Source organism: Callospermophilus lateralis, chromosome 8, assembly GCF_048772815.1.
Source record: "Callospermophilus lateralis isolate mCalLat2 chromosome 8, mCalLat2.hap1, whole genome shotgun sequence".
Classification (NCBI taxonomy): domain Eukaryota; kingdom Metazoa; phylum Chordata; class Mammalia; order Rodentia; family Sciuridae; genus Callospermophilus; species Callospermophilus lateralis.
In genome coordinates, this window is record NC_135312.1 from 107225859 (window position 1) to 107243887 (window position 18029).

Here is an 18029-nt window from a genome sequence, read left to right on the forward strand (position 1 = left end):
TTATTAAGTATGTGGCCTTGGGTAAGTTACGAGAGCTGCTGCAAGGATTAAACAAACAATGATCCTTTAATGAAAATAATAATTGTCCTATGACAACTCACAGTATTACCACATTAAAAAGAACAACAAAAGGCAACAAGGTTTAGGTTGACTGTGACGTGGAGAATATAACATCAACTGGCTTTTCAGTTATTCCAACATTTGTTGCCTGTCACTTGATGTGTGTTTTGTGATTAGTTTATAAACTTTGAGACAGAAACTAAATGTGAATTCTTTAGGAAATGGGTGAGAACTTACTTGAACTTATTTTGTTCATATCAAAGCAGTAAGGTCTCATTGCTAACCAGCTTTGTTGCCTGTGTGTCTGCAAGGGAGATCCTAATTTCTTACCCTTAAAGTATAGAAAAGCATGCTGCTGCTGCTGCTACAGTACTGAGTACTATTCTTATAACTTTAGTTTCATCTTAAAAAAAAAAAAAAAAAAAAAACTCTAAAGGCAAATTGATATGAACAAAATAAATGCAAAGTTTATAAACTGAGCTTTCCTGAGACTAATCACAAAACACACGTCAAGTGACAGGCAGCAAATGTTCAAAATGGATGCAATATTGTGATAGCTAATATTCTGGCATGCTGAATACCCACTCACTACCCTATAATTAGATTTGATTCTTTGGGTCAGGAAAGCTATGAAAAAGATTTGATAATCGAAAAGTAAGAAAAGGGCCCTCTCAATCCTTACCATGATTATAACTTTATTTATCTGATAGACAGTGCTATGGTTTGGATAAGTGTCCCCAGAGGCCCCTATGTTGAAACTTGGTTCCCAGGGTGGCAGTGCTATTGGGAAATGATGGAGCCTTTAAGAGGCTGGGCCCGGGGGAAGGAAGTTAGGTCCTGGGGGTGTGCCCTTGAATAGGACTGTCAGACTCCAGTCTTTCCCTCTCCCTCTTTGCAACCTTGCCACTATGAAGTGCAAAGCTTCCTCCACCATGTGCTCACCACCAGAATGCACTGCCTCACTACAGGCCCAAAAGCAAAAAGACTACTCCAAAACTGTGAGCCAAAATAAACCCTTCTGCTTTTGAAGTTCTACACATCAGTATTTTCTTACAATAACGGAACTTTTTCAAAAGACATCAAATTGAGATCTCCTTTGTGGACACTGGAAAGCTGTCTAACGGAGATGGGCTGTTTCTCTTCCCAAGACTCCAAAGTCACTAGTAGGAGTTATATTTGCTTAGATAAGCGTTTGCAGAGCATAATCATTCAATCAATAAATGTTTACTGAATTTACTGAGTATTTGCTTCATGCCATGTATAGTAATCATAATTTCTTTGTTATTGTGTTCTCTCTCTCAAGGATTCAGGTTTTATACTGGTAAGTTAATTAAAACTGAGAATACAAAAAATGTGGATTCTATTTTGAAGGTATTCTGGAAAAAGCTGAAGTTAGAAAAATCTTCCTGCCCTCTGTTCCCACCCATTCCCTAAAGAATTCACATTTAGTTTCTGTCTGAAAATTCCTTGTTGTGCGATGCCACCATCCAAATGCTTTACTTAGTCCAGGAGATTCTCCTGACTTGATCAGAAAGCATTGTGCTGAAGATGTTCACTTTTTTTCACTTGCAACAATGCCTGAAGCAGGCAGTATTTCACTGTGGGGTACAATCCACTTCCCTTTAAAGACTCTGCCCACAATGCAGCTGTTACCAGAGGGGTTTTACTGCGTCTTTATTGTGCAAAATGGTGACCTTTTTTAAAAAAAAAAAAAGATGAAACTTAAGTTATAAGAATAGTACTTAGTACTATAGCAGCAGCAGCAGCATGCTTTTCTATACTTTAAGGGTAAGAAATTAGGATTCCCCCTTGCAGATGCACAGGCAACAAAGCTGGTTAGCAATGAGACAATACTGCAGTAGCAACAGTAGTAGTTGTAGTAATGACAATAATAATTATTATCACCCAGAACTATCACTGAGATTCTCTTCTATCCAGTGGTTCCAAATCACTTGAGATGCTAATTTAAGAGGCATGTTCCCTAACTCTACCTATCTCACTTCTGTCTTCTGATTATTAGATGGGCAATCCATTAAAGTGACTTTCAAACAAACATCCTAGGGGATTGCTATGCATGGGCCTTGACAACTTTGAAAACCCTCCAGAAAAAGTCTTACTATCAGGCCCCAACAGGAAATAATGAAAGGCGGAAAAAAAAAAAAAAAAAACTAAAACTATCAATATTCATGCAATTAGTTACATATGTCTTATTAATCAGTGCTATTTTCATTTTTCTCTAAGAGTTGTTTTACATTTCAGAATGTTGAGCTAAGCAACGCCTTCAAGGGTTGTCAAGACAGCAAAAGCTAAATCCTAAAGAATCCTCACTGGGCATCCAAATAGCCTAAATCTGACACCACTGGTAATGGGTAGAAAAGAAAAATCTTAAGATCAAAGAGACCAAAGTAGCAAAGCAGTACTCTACAATTCTCTCCGCTCTGTGGAAGACACACTGAGAAAAGACCCACAATTTGTAAACGAACTGCAATGGACAACTGACTTGTTCCAATACATCCCATTCTATAACAGACAAAAAGAAAGCCAGGAAAGCCCAGGTGCATGACAAGGCCCTCTTATTAAAGGTTCCTGTTCTGTTTCTCATCCACAGGAAGGAAAATAATAAAGCCAAACAAAATATAAATAGACCATCACAAAAGGATCAATTCACCTTCCAGTAAAATCACATAGAAATTGTCTGAAGCAATCGAAACTATATTGTCTCTATGGTGCATCATCCCATTACTACATAGGAATGATAAGTTTATGCTTGGAATGATGGGCAAGAGGCAAACATGATATGATCCCCCACTTTCCCACACTATTTTCTGCTACAACTTAGGGTAACCTACTGCTCCTGGCTGGCCACTTTCCTGTCTGCCCTTTCCAGACTGCCAATCTGCCAAACTTGCCTTTCCCCACTCTTTTACATCACACTGCACCTCAAGAACTGGCTCAGACCCTACTCATTTAAGAAAAACTTCTCACTCACTGTTTTCCAAACTCCAAAACACTTATCACATCTAATTTCATTCTGTTATGTATTTTCTCAAATGACTTCCTATTCTTGAGGTATCTTTTTCTACCTTTTAGGCAGCAACTGTGTGTTGTACCTAGTTATCATTTGTTTGGGTAAATCAGATCATGACACCCTTGTGCTTACAAAGCACGATTCTCTGGCAAGAGAAAGTCCAAATCCCTTGGCACAGCACATGAAAGAAGCAATGTGGAACTAGAAGGGCACAGGTTTTGGAATACATATTCTCTTTTTCTTGCCCTCATGTGATCCAAGTGAAGTCAAATTCTGAGGTTTTTGTCTCTAGAATGTAAAATGGGGATTATCAACAGTTTCTTTTCAAAGTTACTTTGACTTTAATGCATATTACTGCAAGAAGTAACTTGCACAAAAACATACTAGTTCTCCTCATCCCCTTTCGGCTCTTACAATCAGCTCTGAAAGGGTCAACCTACAGCTTTACTTTCTGGCCCAACCCATACATTTCCTACGTTTCAAACTTTACCTTAGGGCCTTTGAACAAATCTGATGTTCCTGTTTCTCAAAAATGGTACCTTTTATCTGGTGAACTTATTACTCATCCTTCAAGTTCCAGGTTAACCTAGTTATCATTTGTTTGGGTAAATCAGATCATGACACCCTTGTGCTTATAAAGCACGATTCCCTGATTGAGCACCTTTCAGGTAATGTGAGTCTTTTCCTCCTAGCTTCCCAAAGCACTTTAAATATACTCACATGGAACAGTTGTCAGTGTTTTAATTATTTCTCTTTATTATTCCCATGAAATATACACTACACAATTTTTGATTGGCACTCAGATATTTTCCTAATAAAGAACTATTGAACTGATTAAACACCAACTTCAAGAACATATTTAGGTGCCTGAAAGTCAAAGAGGTGAGTTCAACCCACCATTAACTGGGGAGATGAAGCCAGGCTTCATGAACTTCCTTAGCAATATCCTAAATGCCCACAAGGTGGCGATGCCTCCACATAAAAGATATGTGTGATGTTCATGCAAGAAGCAAATACAGTGATCAAGTTCAAATTGATAAGGAGGTTGAAAAACTAAAAAGCTAATAAATAAATCAGTCAAAAAGATTATTAGAGTCAGGCACAATGACACACATCTGTAATCTCAGCGGCTCAGGAAGCTGAGGGAAGAGGATCAAAGCCAGCCTCAGCAAAAGTGAGGTGCTAAGCAACTCAGTGAGAACCTGTCTCTAAATAAAATACAAAATAGGGCTGGCGATATGGCTCAGTGGTCAAATACCCCTGAGTTCAATCCCTGGTACCCAAAAAAAAAGAAAAGAAAAAGAAAAGATTACTAGAGGACAAGAAAGTAACTTGTTAGAAAGTTACTTTGCTGTTAATACAAGAACCTAAACAGAGCCCAGCCAGTCAGACAGTTAGCCTGATGGCCGTGAAGGCAGGGGGACTGGCAAGAAAGAGAAGAGAGTTATGACAGAACAAAGGTGGAGCCAGAGATGGCTATGGGCACCAGATACTGAGCCTATCATTGCCTTCAACTCAAAACTGGCCGCCACCAACACCTTCATCTAAGTCTCTGGGTTGGAGGGAGAAATAACAAATAAAAACTGAATGCTGGGTGCAGTGGTGCATGCCTGTAATCCCAGTGGCCCCAGAGGCTGAAGCAGGTGGGTCGCAAGTTCAAAGCCAGCATTAGAAATTTAGTGAGGCCCTAAGCAATTCAGAGAGACCCTGTCTCTAAATACAATATAAAAAAGGGCTGAGGATGTGACTCAGTGGTTAAGTGCCTCTGGGTTCAATCAAAGGAAGGAAGGGAGGAAGGGAGGGAGGGGCAAGCTGAAATAAATGTACTGCAAAATCCAAGCAATTTGGGACCAGAAGTTAATAATTTTTCAAGATGATCCTGACAAAGTGAGGACTGAGAAGGGTGCTGGGGCTGCAAGAGAAAATTACTCCCACTTTAGCAAGAGGGGGACCCTCCCACCTAAGCAGGGTAAGTATAACATAGTCTTGGCACAACCCAAAGGGGCTGAAGAATGAGAAAGCACCTCTGAGTGCTTCATGTAGGTAATATAAACAAGGGATTAAAACACAGATGAGCAAAAAGACCACAATCACTTTGTGAAGAGGAATGTGTCACATGAACACTGGTGAGAAGTCCAGAAACAGTGGCTGGGAAGACCATGCAGGAAGAGCTGGTGGGCGACTCAGCACCACAGAGATAGGAACAAGTGAAACCACACACCATCTGAGGGGCTGCTTTAATAGAAAGCTCGAGCTCTTCTGTCCAGAATACTACTCCACTCTGGGCTACTTCAAAACTACAAAGACACTGGCATCTGGGAGAAAGGCAGGCAAAGTTATCACTGTTGGGCTACTGTCCCCAAGTTTTGAGTTACACACACACACACACACACAATGAAGATTAAGAAAGGTTCCAGTAACTAGGTAGAGAAAAACAGCAGGGAAATCAAAGCACCAGTGACCAGTGAACAGGAAGTGTTACACACATTTTTACTATGGTCAGAAAGAACTGACCAAGAGTTAGAAGCTTTGGCATTTATTCACATTTTTTAACTTCAGAAAAGCAATATTTACTATAATACCATTCATAAAGTTTACATATATATAAATCATATAAAAATGCCAAAAACATGAAAACAACATTTTTGAAGTAGAGGACAATTTTGTTCTACATCTTAAAAGCACTAAATTGTATGGAAATGTACTTCACACTTAAAATGAAAAACGGATGAAAAAGAGTGCCATTTTAACATTTAAGTTTTTCAGAAAATCCTTATTCTGCAATCAGTAGCAAGTCAGCAAGTAGCAATCAGTAATATGTAAGAACTCACAAGATTGATTAAAATAGTAAGGACATTTCAGCTTTCTATTGAAAACACATGGGACACAGCTGACAATGCACTTAATTTTAAATGGTGACAACTAATTTAATCGGCAGAATGAACAATAGAATCTACTGAAGAACTCATGAACTCATTCTTAAATTTCACAGAATTCATTTAAAAATGGAATGGAGTGTTACCCCAGGAGCTAAAATTATTCAATCAGGTTTTAACAAAAAAAATAGTTAATGCAAATTATATATTTATTACATTACAGCAAACCAATGATTCATCTATACTGAGGGTGAAGGGATATATCCAAGAGCTCAAGGAACAACTTATCAAATTTTAAGAAGCAATCAAATCTGAAAAGTTGACTTTTTTTGAAACTAATACTAGTAACTAAACTGTAAACTAATGAGTGGTGAAATTAATTTACAAATTTGTCTTTGAGACTTAGGCATAAAATTTCATCCTCAGAAGAAATCCATTCTTTCTTCACCTGGGGTAATCCAGCTCTTTGAAATGTTAAAGATAACTTTTAACACACCCAGAAAGTCAAATTCAAAGCCAATCCACCTAACTCCACTGAAAATAGGTGTCTCTGCAAAACAGTTTGTAGCACTACTAGCCCACGTTTATCAGAAAGCATATAAAGTAAGACACATGTATCTACTATAAATTAATTTAATAGAGGTTTTTATTCACTAGGTAGTTTTACAGAAAACTGATAAAGAATCTAAAACCTAATGACATGTAACCAGCCATTTTATTAGGAAGGCAGACCACAGCCAAGGTCCCTGTCTACAATCACAGGAGCACCTTCCTTTGAAATAAAAAATTCAAAAATTTAACAGCAAAGAACAGATTAAATGCAAATGTCTGTGACAGGCATGGCAAATGTAAACTTGGGATACAAACATAGTCCCCTACCCTCTAAGAATTTACAAACTGATCACATTTTTTAATGATTTTATTTAAACTATCCTTTGGTTCACCACACAAAAAAAAAAAAAACACTTTCATATAAAAACTAATAGTAAATATAATATCATCAATTGTCAGGAAGCCTTGAGGTATCACCATACATATATAAAACAATTCTCAAAGTGTGTATGTGTGGGTATGCTTGAATTTTCACACTGACATAGAGTAATCATGTATATTGTAACATGCCAGGTTTGATGATTAAATCCCCTGTTCTACGATTCTCTGCAAAGGCTAATTCTTTAAAGATTATCTTTTCAAATAAATTAAAATCTTGGTTGCACCATTTTCTTCATACACACATACAAACACACTAAAATGATGAAAACGTGGACAGCAAAGATATGTCAAAACAGCATTTCATCCTTCTGGATAAGAAAGGAAAGGACACAAAGTCAAACAACGTAGTAGATTACGGACTTTTGTAACAATTCAAAAACAAGACTATAACATAAATTAAAACCTTGGCCATGTCCCAAAGAACAAGAATAGAATAGCACGATCGGCGGAGACGGTCAAGGGAGTCAAAGGAACACTTGCCAATGGTGGAAGACACTGTGGCCCACTTACAGTCTGCAGGGAAAGGGACAAGAGGAAGAGGATGGAAACACAGTGAGAAGAGGCACAGCTACTTTACACATCTCTTCTCCTCCGTGCATGAGTGAGACAAGAGGCAAATGCAGATAAACTGGGGCATCTGAGGAAGAGCATGAAGGGGACAGTAACATGTTAGCAGCCTTGAGGGAAGCTGGGGAGCTGCCTTAGAAACAGAAAACCAAGTCAACATGTGAAAAGACTGCTAAAAGCAATGATAACTCAGCTGAGGCCTCAGCCTCAAAACTGCACCGTTACAGATCTAAGTGAAAATGCTTTAAAAGAATGAAGAGGCCTCAATGCAGGTCTTTTATGGAGGAATAATTTCCTCTCCTGGAATAAAGAGGAATAAACCCCTTAACAAAGTGCTATGAAAAGTCTTTTGGAAATCAAAACATTCAGTCAGATACATATGTGGAAAACAGACACTGGGGCAGAGTTACACATATTCATAGTAGGAAACAGTGCAGATGGCTGGCCATTAAGGAAAGACTAAAGGAGAAGAGACACCTTTCTGAACTCAGTCTCGGGCTGTACTATGAGGTAGTGCCAGGTTCTTTGAATATTCAACTTGTCTGCTTATTTGATAGTAGGTTGTAATTTTTATTATTTTTTATCCAGAGTTTTTAAATATATGTGTACCTAACTTCAGATTAAATTCTTAAAGACAATTCTAAATTAAGGTCCCTCAGGTTAAGAATTTATGTTATCCACTTTAGTCTTCCCAAGACAGTAAAATATCTAACCTATATTAGATAATAAATGAAATGAAGGCAAAAAATACCTGACAGTCTTCCATTGTATGAAGTGCAACTAATTCCAATCTAACTTTCTAAGGCAAACAAATACAATCCAATTCTAAAAGAGCAATTCTAAATCTTGAAAAATGCAATTTTAGCAAAGTTATAATTCCCCCCAAATCTTGATACAGTTTATAGTGGCATTTTTATCATCGTGCTGTCATGGTGTTAATACAATAATACCCACAGAAGTTAGTGCCTTGCTGTTGCAATTCTCTTAACTAAAGTTTAAAGCAGCTAAAAAACTGGAGGATCAAACTATAAACTATCACAATGATGATGACGACCATGATGTCAGTAGCTGACATTTTTAGGCACTACGCATGCACTGCTCTAAGTAGCTTGTACGTACCTTATCCTCAACCCAACCCTGCAGCATAGGGGCTATTATTATTGTTTCCATTTTATAGATGAGAAAAATAAGAGGAGGATCAAAAGAGTATTATATTTACCTGGCAAAATCATTAAAACCATAGACTTAGAAGTCACAAGCACTGAAACATAATAAGGAAAATGACTACTCATTTCTTGGTCATAAAACCAAAGACTAAAAAGTCTTTGATATTCTGGCTACATGGTGTACTTTAAACTAAGCTCAAGGGAGAACAAGAAGAAACAAGTCATTTCCTCATGAGGTAATAACAATAGGTCCCCAAAGCAGGATACTATCATTAAGTTATCACAGATTCATATACACCACAAACACGGGTGTTCTTTAATTTTTAAAACACACTGACACAAACTGGTAAGAGCAGAAGCAAGTCTGTTCAAGAATCATAGAAGTAGATAATTCAATTACCCTTCATCACAAGATGGGCCAAATACTAGGAATCAGATTACATGAATCTATGACTGGTCTCTGAGAATTTCTGATCTTACAAAACCAGGATTTATTGAATATCCAGACTTTTTACTGCTCACTAACACGGTCACCTAATTTTTTTTTTATTAAACTATTTACTTTTATTCTAATTTGTTATATATGACGGCAGAATGCAATTCATTTCATATTACACATGATCACTTAATTCTAACCAAATAAATCTGAACAACCTCTACAATTAAGTCTAGCTACAAAGTCAAACGCATTCTATATAGGAGTATCTATCAACATAGATCATGTGCACTGTCAAAATTGACTTAAAAAAAAAAAGATTATGTCTAAAGACAGTATAAGCCAGATTCATTAAAATTAATAATAAATAGAAACTGTTAAGGAATCATGTCAATTGTAGACAGAGCTGTTGGTGGGTTCTGGATTCCACCATCCTAGGGAGGATGAGGGTAGGAAGAGATTGTGCATTTATCCCAGCATTTATATAATTTATAATTTTTATGGTGCCAGGACAGAAAATGTTAGTGACTGGGATAAGAGCTGAGGCCACAGAATCACAATATCTAGAGGCTCAAACCCAGGTCCCACTTGAGGTAGTGAGAGCTGAGGCAAGCTCCTTATCTTCTCAAAGCCTCAGTTCCTCCATGTGTAAAATCCAGGTGATGGTAACAGCTACCTCATAAGATATCCATAAAGAGTAAGTACTTAGTGCACACAAAGAACTTTAAGAACATGTGAAACAAAGGAAACAGTTGCCACCAGCTCGTCATCATTGACACTGCCAAAACCAAGTTTCGGAGGGCAAAGACAAAAATGATAATGTTAACAATCATTGCCTCTGTACTACTTCAATGATGTCAATAACTTTCATCAGAGACTTCCACACTTGATGTCTGCACACCCCCGTTCCAGTGGTATCCATTACTGCTCCCAAAACCAACAAGGGTTTTAAGTTATCTACATCCTAATATCTTCAAGAGTAAGAATGTTAAAGGCATTTGCCTCTTGCTAGTTTTCCCATTACCAATAACCTCTTGGTTATTTCTTACTCTTTTTTATTTGGTATTATGTTGTTTTAAGTGCTCAATGGCAACTGCATGATGATCAGCTCCTAGATGTCACAGTCTCATACCTTACAATTTAAAAATTGTCCTAGCCTAGTTCCTACATCTAAAATCCACACTCAACTCCCCAACCACTCAGTTTTTATCTCAGTTCAAGCATATACCACCTTAATTCCTCCTCACTGATCCCCCTGTCTATCCACTAATCTATTTCATGTAGTCACAGGTAATACCTAGGAGGGTACAGATATGGTTGGGAGGCATTTGGTCACATTACTTTGTTGTTTGAAAACCAACCACCAAACTTAAAAGAGATTTAAGGCCAGGAACAGTGGTGCATTGCTGCACTGCCATAATCCCAGCATCTTAGAAAGCTGAAGAAGGAGGATTGCAAATTCGAGGCCAGACTCAACAACTCAGTAAAGACCCTCAGTAATTTAGCAAGAACCTGTCTCAAAATAAAAAATAAAAAGGACTGAAAAGGAGCCCCGAGGTAAAGCACTTCTGGGTTAACCCCGTGTATCAAAAAAAAAAAATGAGAGAGACTTAAAGATAACCAACAAGCACAATCCCATTTGGACCTTTTTTTTTTTTTAAATGTCTTTTTAGTTGTAGATGGACACAGTACATTTATTTTAATGTGGTGCTGAGGACTGAACCCAATGCTTCACACATGCTAGTTGAGAGACCTACCACTGAGCCACAACCCCAGCTCCCATTTGAACTTAATTAAAATAAATAAAGTATAAATAAACTATGAGACAAATTTGAAAATATTCAAGATACTTAAGTTGTTCTTAAAGATTTGATGATAATATTGTACTTAGTTTTTTAAGTCTATATCTTTTAAAGATACATATCAAAATAATTGAGTTATTTTGATAAATTGATATCTAAAATTTGCTTCCAAAATTGAAGAAAGATGAAACATAATTGGCCATGAGTAGAAATGTTGGATGATAAGTATTTGGGGGACCATTGTCTCTAATACTGTAAGCTTTTATAATTTTCCTTTTAAAAAAAAAATGTTATTTAAGAGGGGAAAAAACTCATTTGTAAAGTTACTTAAAGAATCAATAAGAATTGAGACCATTTTTTAATCAACACATTCACAGGTAAATACAACTGTGGTCTGCCTCTTCTCTTGACTGATCACCCTGGCTACACAGGTCAGTGGCACTAAACTTGCTACAGCTTTCAAAATATGAATCAAGGCTCCTTCCATCTGTGTGCCTGTCTATACTGTTGTTTATGACAGAAGTGTCTCTGAACTGCAGGGCTCACCTCCAAGGCCTAATATATGGCCCCGAATTATCGAAGGCTGCTCACTTCCCCTACCCTCCTTGCATCTCTCCAACCCTTAGCACATACCTATATTATCACAGATAGTTCAGTTTGTAGTTTTTGTTGTTTCCCTGTTGTTCTTTTTCTACCCCCCAACAGATTATGAACTCTTCAAGGACAAAAGCTATGTTTATTTATCACAATAAATCTTCCCTATAGTATGGTTGGAAAGGAGTAATTATTGTAAGTGTTTTGAAAATCAGGAAGAAAAATCAACAGAATAACAGTCAATTTTCACAAACATTATCAGTGCAACAGTATGTCTAGTAAACACAGTTCATATATCCTTAATATGCCAATATTTATTCAGTATGTTTGCCACATTCTATAAAAATTGATTGTCATTTTGTAAGAAATACGTTACACATCTTAAAAGGGGTGTCAGTACTACTACTTAAAAGAGAAACTATACCCAAAGAAGTGTAGGCAGCTTATTTTCTGTTTCTGAAAGCAGTACAAACTAAAACATGCCATTTGTTCTACCTTTGCATCTCACCTGGTGGGGGGGCGGGGGTAATCTGCTTTGATGGAAAGACTGTGAACTATTTCATATATCATGATATAAATGTCAAAATATGCAATAATGTATTTAATACATACATGAGAGAGATACAAATGTGAACTGATCATGAAACAAACTGCAAATTTCCATTTTACAACAGGAACAGTTGAAATGTCTCCCATTTCTAAACTATAGGTTAGTACAAAAATAAGGTAATGTTGACTTAGCCGGCTGTTACTACTACTCCTCTGTAAGGAAATTTAGTCACTGCATGATACATTGTATAAACAGAAAAGAAACACCTACTAGTATAAAACTTCATTTGCTTCGTGTCTTTCATATCTCACAGTTTCACACATTAACCTGTAAGAGAGATGAAAACATGAATTCAATATCTGTCATTAAAAACCATGTAGTGTTGAAAATTAAGATTATTTTATATGGCCTGCCACAATCATTTATGAGCCTCAAAATGAAGTATTACTAGTACCTGGGTTAACACAAGCAAATAAAATAAAATTTGTAAAGATATGGTAGAAAACAAAACATCTAATAAAATATCAACTTCACCATATGAAGAATGAATGTTCCCTAAGATAAAGAGAGTATGGAGGGAACCCAAAAGTTAAAAAGAAAAATCTATTAAATTAAAAAGTGATGACGTCATTCACAACTCATCCAAACAAAAGTAGGCTTTTTTAACCAAGTATTTTTATGACCAATGACTAAATGGAGGCTTTAGAACTTTAAGGATTTGTTATTTCAGCTGATTCATCCCTAAGGGGGAAAATATGAATAATGTTTAAATACTCAAAGTTACATTATGAACAATATCCTCAAGAAGTATTCTATTATCTTAATCCCAATTAAATTTTCGCAACAAGTACACACACAGAGAGAAATGCAAATCAGAGAATGACTGTTCCTTGATATTAGCCTAATATACTTGAGATTAGTTTAAAATAAACCAGAGACTTTCTCACTTGATAAAGTCACTTTTGTTCTGTCCACTTTATAAGAAAGGACCTCTGATTCAAACTGTGGAAATCCACTATTCTTGCTATAGCCAGGAACCATACTTCTATCAGTATGGCCCCAATAAATTGCACTCTGTGCAACCTTGGATCTATCTAAGGTGCCTCCTTCTTTGATCCCACAGCAAAGATTTCTCACATCTTTAATTAAATTAAATCAGATTACATCAATCATCTCACCTTTTACTCTTTAGAAAAAAGATGTGAACTCCCTGTCCTTGAGTGCAAGTCCTACTTTATTTACTATGGTGACTACAGTATACTTAATTACTGTGCCTTGCATAATGCTGCACAAACATACCTTCCCCTCCACAAGGGTTGTTCCCATGAAAAAGCATCCAGGGCACCTCTACACTGCAGAAATTTCTCCACAAATGCCCTGACTTCAATTCTTTTGATCCCAAAGTCAGAGCAGGCCAGCATCCATTCTTACCATCGCCAACACACTAACATACAAATAAAACAATACTGATCCATTTATGCTAGTCTTGACTGCCCCACTAGCAAAATAAGTCCCATTTTGGCATGGGTTTGATCAAGCACAGAGTAGGCATGCAATCAGTAACTGTTTTCAGAATAAACTCAATCGATACTATCAGAAAGTCACAATAAAATGTCTTGTGACAATGTCCTAAATAAATGAAATAGTACCTAAATGCTTTTGTTAGTAAATATTTTAGCAAAACATACTGATCTTTTCTGAATTCCTAAAAAGTATACAGGAAACAACTATAATTTGGTCATTTCTTAATGATTTAATGGTGACTGCAAAACAATAATTACACTGACTCATAATGCTGAAGAAAAATTTTGTTTGTTTGTTTATTTATTTATTTTAGCAGGCTTTTTTTTCCCCAACAATAAATAGGACCGAGACATAGCTCAGTAATAGAGTGCTTTCCTAGCACACATGAGGTTCTGGGTTCCATGCCCGGCACCTCAAGAATTATTCTGCTTTTTATAAGTGTTTTATCTCTGCTCCTATGGATAGCATTCTTCCTCTTTGGCAAATATGCTCTTCCTAGTCTATAAGGAGTAAGGGGTAAATATTTAAAAAAACACTTAAAACTGTATTAAGTAAGCTGGGCATGGTGGTACACAGCTAGGAAACTGAGGAAGGAGGATTGCAGGTTCAAAGCCTGCGTCAGCAACATAGTGAGGCTATAAGCAACCTAGTGAGACCCTGTCTCAAAATAAAAATTAAAAAGCTTGGAGATTTGGCACAGTTGTTAAGTGCCCCTGGGCTCAATCCTTGGTTAAATAAGTAAGTAAATAAATAAACAAACAAACAGACATATTTGTGAAAATGTGAACTGTGTTAAAAAACACACAGTTCTTGAAGACCTTGATGTTGCACAGAGTATGTAATCTTACAGCAAGACAGCAGCACCTTTTTGAACTGCTCAGAATCGGTTTTTCTGCTGACACATGGATGGGTCATAACAATGCATAAAGCCAAAGCTTTCACATAAATGGAAGCCTCTTCCCTCCTCGTAGATTATTAATGGTGCCTAACACTGAATAAAGGACTGAAAGTTTTGATTAAGAGCTTTTTATTTTCTAAAATTGGAAAACTGTATTATATGGAAGTCTTGACTCACATCTTTGATTTTTGAAAATCAGTAAATTTTTAAAAAATAATTTATCTAAAGGAGATGTATATATTTCTCCAGAAACGTTGGTATTATGAAACAATTTATCAGGGCTCAGTTTGTAACTCAATGGTAGAGCACTAGCCTAGCAAGGGTGAGGGTTCAATCCTCAGCACCTCATAAAAACAAATAAAATAAAGGCTAAAATCTTTTAAAAAAATAAAAATAAGGGCCGGGGCTATAGCAGCTCAGTGGCAGAGTACTTGCCTAGTATATGTGAGGCACTGGGTTCGATCCTCAGCACCATGTAAAAATAAACAGAGGAAAGGCATACTTTCCATCTATAACTACAAAAAAAAAAAAAATTAAATAAAAATAAAAACAAAAAACAGTTATCCAAGTCATTAGATTTATCTGTACCTCTACTTCAGTTGGCAACTCTAATTCTTCTAAAAAGCATGAATTCTATTTTCAATAGAAGCAGAGAAAGATAAATATCTTAAAGGTACCTCCCTGTAAATTCATGCCAACAATCTGTATAAGTTCCAAAACATATTCTAATGTATACCCTTGAATTAATCTCTTATTTCTAACCAAAAATTACCTTTGAAATGGCAGAAAGTTGATAATTTCAAAGCTAGCTGATAGGTATATGAAACTGCATTGTACTGTTATTTCTATTTTATAAACATGAAAATTTCCAAAAGCATTAAAAATCCTTTACCTATTGCATACAATTGCCATTATCTAAATAATTTTATACCAAACAATATAAAAACATAATCAACATATTTAAATATTAACCATGTGTGCTTGTATATGAACAATGGAAATATGACCTTTGTATTTCCATATTAACTCACTGCATTTGCATTTGAAGATTAACTGCATTCATTTAAATCAACAACTAGTACTGCAATTTTTTAATTAAGAAAGTTGTCATCACAAAATAACAAATGAAAGTTACGTACTTTAAAAATACTCTTCCTTTAATTTGAGACATCTTCTAAAATCCCACTGGTTTTGCCCTTTCTAATAAAACTTTCACTGAGTTTTTAAACATTTAATCTGCAATCTACTTGAAGTGATTTTCATTAAAAACTTAATTTTAGAAGCATTCATTTCTCTTGATATTTTTTCCAATTAACAACCAAATATGAAATGGACATGCTCACAAACTAACTAGTGTTTAAAAAGTAAAGGGGAAATATATAGAAAAAGTATTCCTTTCATGATTAAAAATTGCTGGCATCACAACTAGCTAAAGTTGGAAGAGATAAGACCTTATGCCTAGTTGGCATTTATATGTAATCCATCTTCCCAAAGTTCTTTATTTTCTATTCAGCCAAGGCAGAATCACTTCTATTCTTTATCATAAAGCTTAGTTAATCATAAATAAAACTGCTGTATCCCTGTATAATACAAGTAATAAGATTTTTATATGAAAAAGCCACATAGTTCCAAGTATGATATAAACTGTGTTACAGAAAGAGGCAAACTACTTAATGCAAGAAGCCTGCAAGCATAAACAAAGACCTAGAACACACCAAAATAATGAATTATTTAAATAATTAAAAACCTTCTGATCTCTAATGAATCTGAGTGCTAAGTAGCATATTTTTATTTGCCAAGAATGGCAAATATTGTCCCTTTAGCATGTTCATCAAGTCATATTTATTACTATTAAGGATGGGAGACAAAAACTGGGGTGGGGCTGGAAGAATATCACTATGACAGAACGTCAAAATATTTTATGAACACAACTTAATTCAAGTTCGTAAAACTTATAAAGTCAAATATAGCAGCTAGATGAAGCAGATTTTTCATAAGTTTTCTTTAAACCTACTTCTTAATGATAATAAATGAACATAAAATTCTAATATTATATTATTATTAAATTAATATTAAATGACATACCTAAGTTGATGTTCTCTCAAGTTTGATAAGGCTTCCATACCATGTAAATAGGAGTATACTATTTCCAGGTCCTGTTTCAAAGAAAAGAATAGAAATTATTAGACTTTTCAAAGAAAAACTTTTCTAAAATAAGTTACAAATTAAACTATGAGTAGTTTTTTAAATATATATTTTCTTGAATATTAGAAGTAAATATTAAAAGAAAAGCTGACATACAAATGTCATTTGTTACAATGCCTTTGGGATATGCGTAAAACCTATTTAAATATAAAATAAATTAAACTTACTGAAATAAATTGCTCATAAGTTATTCTTCATCACCTATGTTATGACACTAATATCAGAATAGCAAATAGACTGCAAGTTCAAGGTCAATCAGGACCCTGTCTCAAAATAAATTTGAACTGTAGAACTCTGGTGAGTTTTATAGTTCACTTGTTATTGTCTGGGGATGTAGTTCAGTGAGGTCCTGGGTTCAATCCACAGTATCACAAAAAAAAGAATAAATAAATAAAATAAATTAAATTAAATAAAAATAAATTAAATTTTAGAATAAAACAAAAATAAAAAAGGTAATATGCTTTGTTATTCTAGAGCACATGGTATTAAATACAAAAAAGAATTCAGCAGGGATGCTCAAAACAGGTACAAATGCAAAGTCGTGTTACATTCATGTATGAAAAACCAGCAAAGAATCAGTATTTAAGACTCAAGTGAAGGTACAGGATTACACAGATTGTGATAAGAAGAATTTGAAGGATATTTATTCCTCCCCTAAAACTCAGTCACAATCTAAAACAAGGTATTTAAGATAAAATAATCCTCCACTTTTTAAAGTAACAGCTTCATTGAATGAAAATTTACACACCACAAAATTTACCCTTTTATAAAGTGAACAAAGTCACTGGTTTGTTTAGTACAATCATTTTATCACTCACTTCAGAACATTTTCACCACCACAAAATATAAGTCCATACCCATTAACAGTCATTCCCCATTCCCCCAAGCCCCTGGCCATCATCAATCTACTTTGTTTTTATGGATTTGTCAACTCTGGCTATTTCATGTAAATGGAACCTTACAACAGAATACAAGAACTTTGGGGACTAGCTTCTTTCACTCAGCATGTTTCAAGGTTTGTCCATGTTGTATAGTATGTATGAGTACTTTCCTTTATACTGCCAAATAACATTCCATTGTAGATATATGTATTACCTTTTGTTTGCCCATTTATCAATTAATGAACACTTGGATTTTCCCCCACTTTTTGACTATTACAAATAATACTGCTATGAAGTCTCATGTGTAAGGTTTTTCAACACTATTTTCAATTCAAATGGAATTGCTGGCTCACATGACAACCCAAGTTTTTTTAGGATCTAATAAACTACTTTCCTAAATCACATGCACTATTTTATAATCCCATCACCAATATATGAGGATTCCGATT

General features: G+C 35.5%; 1 protein-coding gene across 5 annotated transcripts in view; it reads right to left on the bottom strand.

Annotated features, from left to right (window-relative positions):
- Rapgef2 (Rap guanine nucleotide exchange factor 2) overlaps window positions 1–18029 on the bottom strand; it is a 251756-nt gene that overhangs the window by 146831 nt on the left and 86896 nt on the right. For all 5 annotated transcript variants that reach the window (XM_076865043.2, XM_076865040.2, XM_076865042.2 and 2 more), the window contains exons 2-3: window positions 16580–16650; window positions 12343–12399 (exon numbers count right to left, since the gene is read on the bottom strand). In XM_076865043.2, coding sequence (XP_076721158.2) covers window positions 12343–12399; window positions 16580–16650 — 128 coding nt within the window. The remainder of the gene's footprint in view (window positions 1–12342; window positions 12400–16579; window positions 16651–18029) is intronic.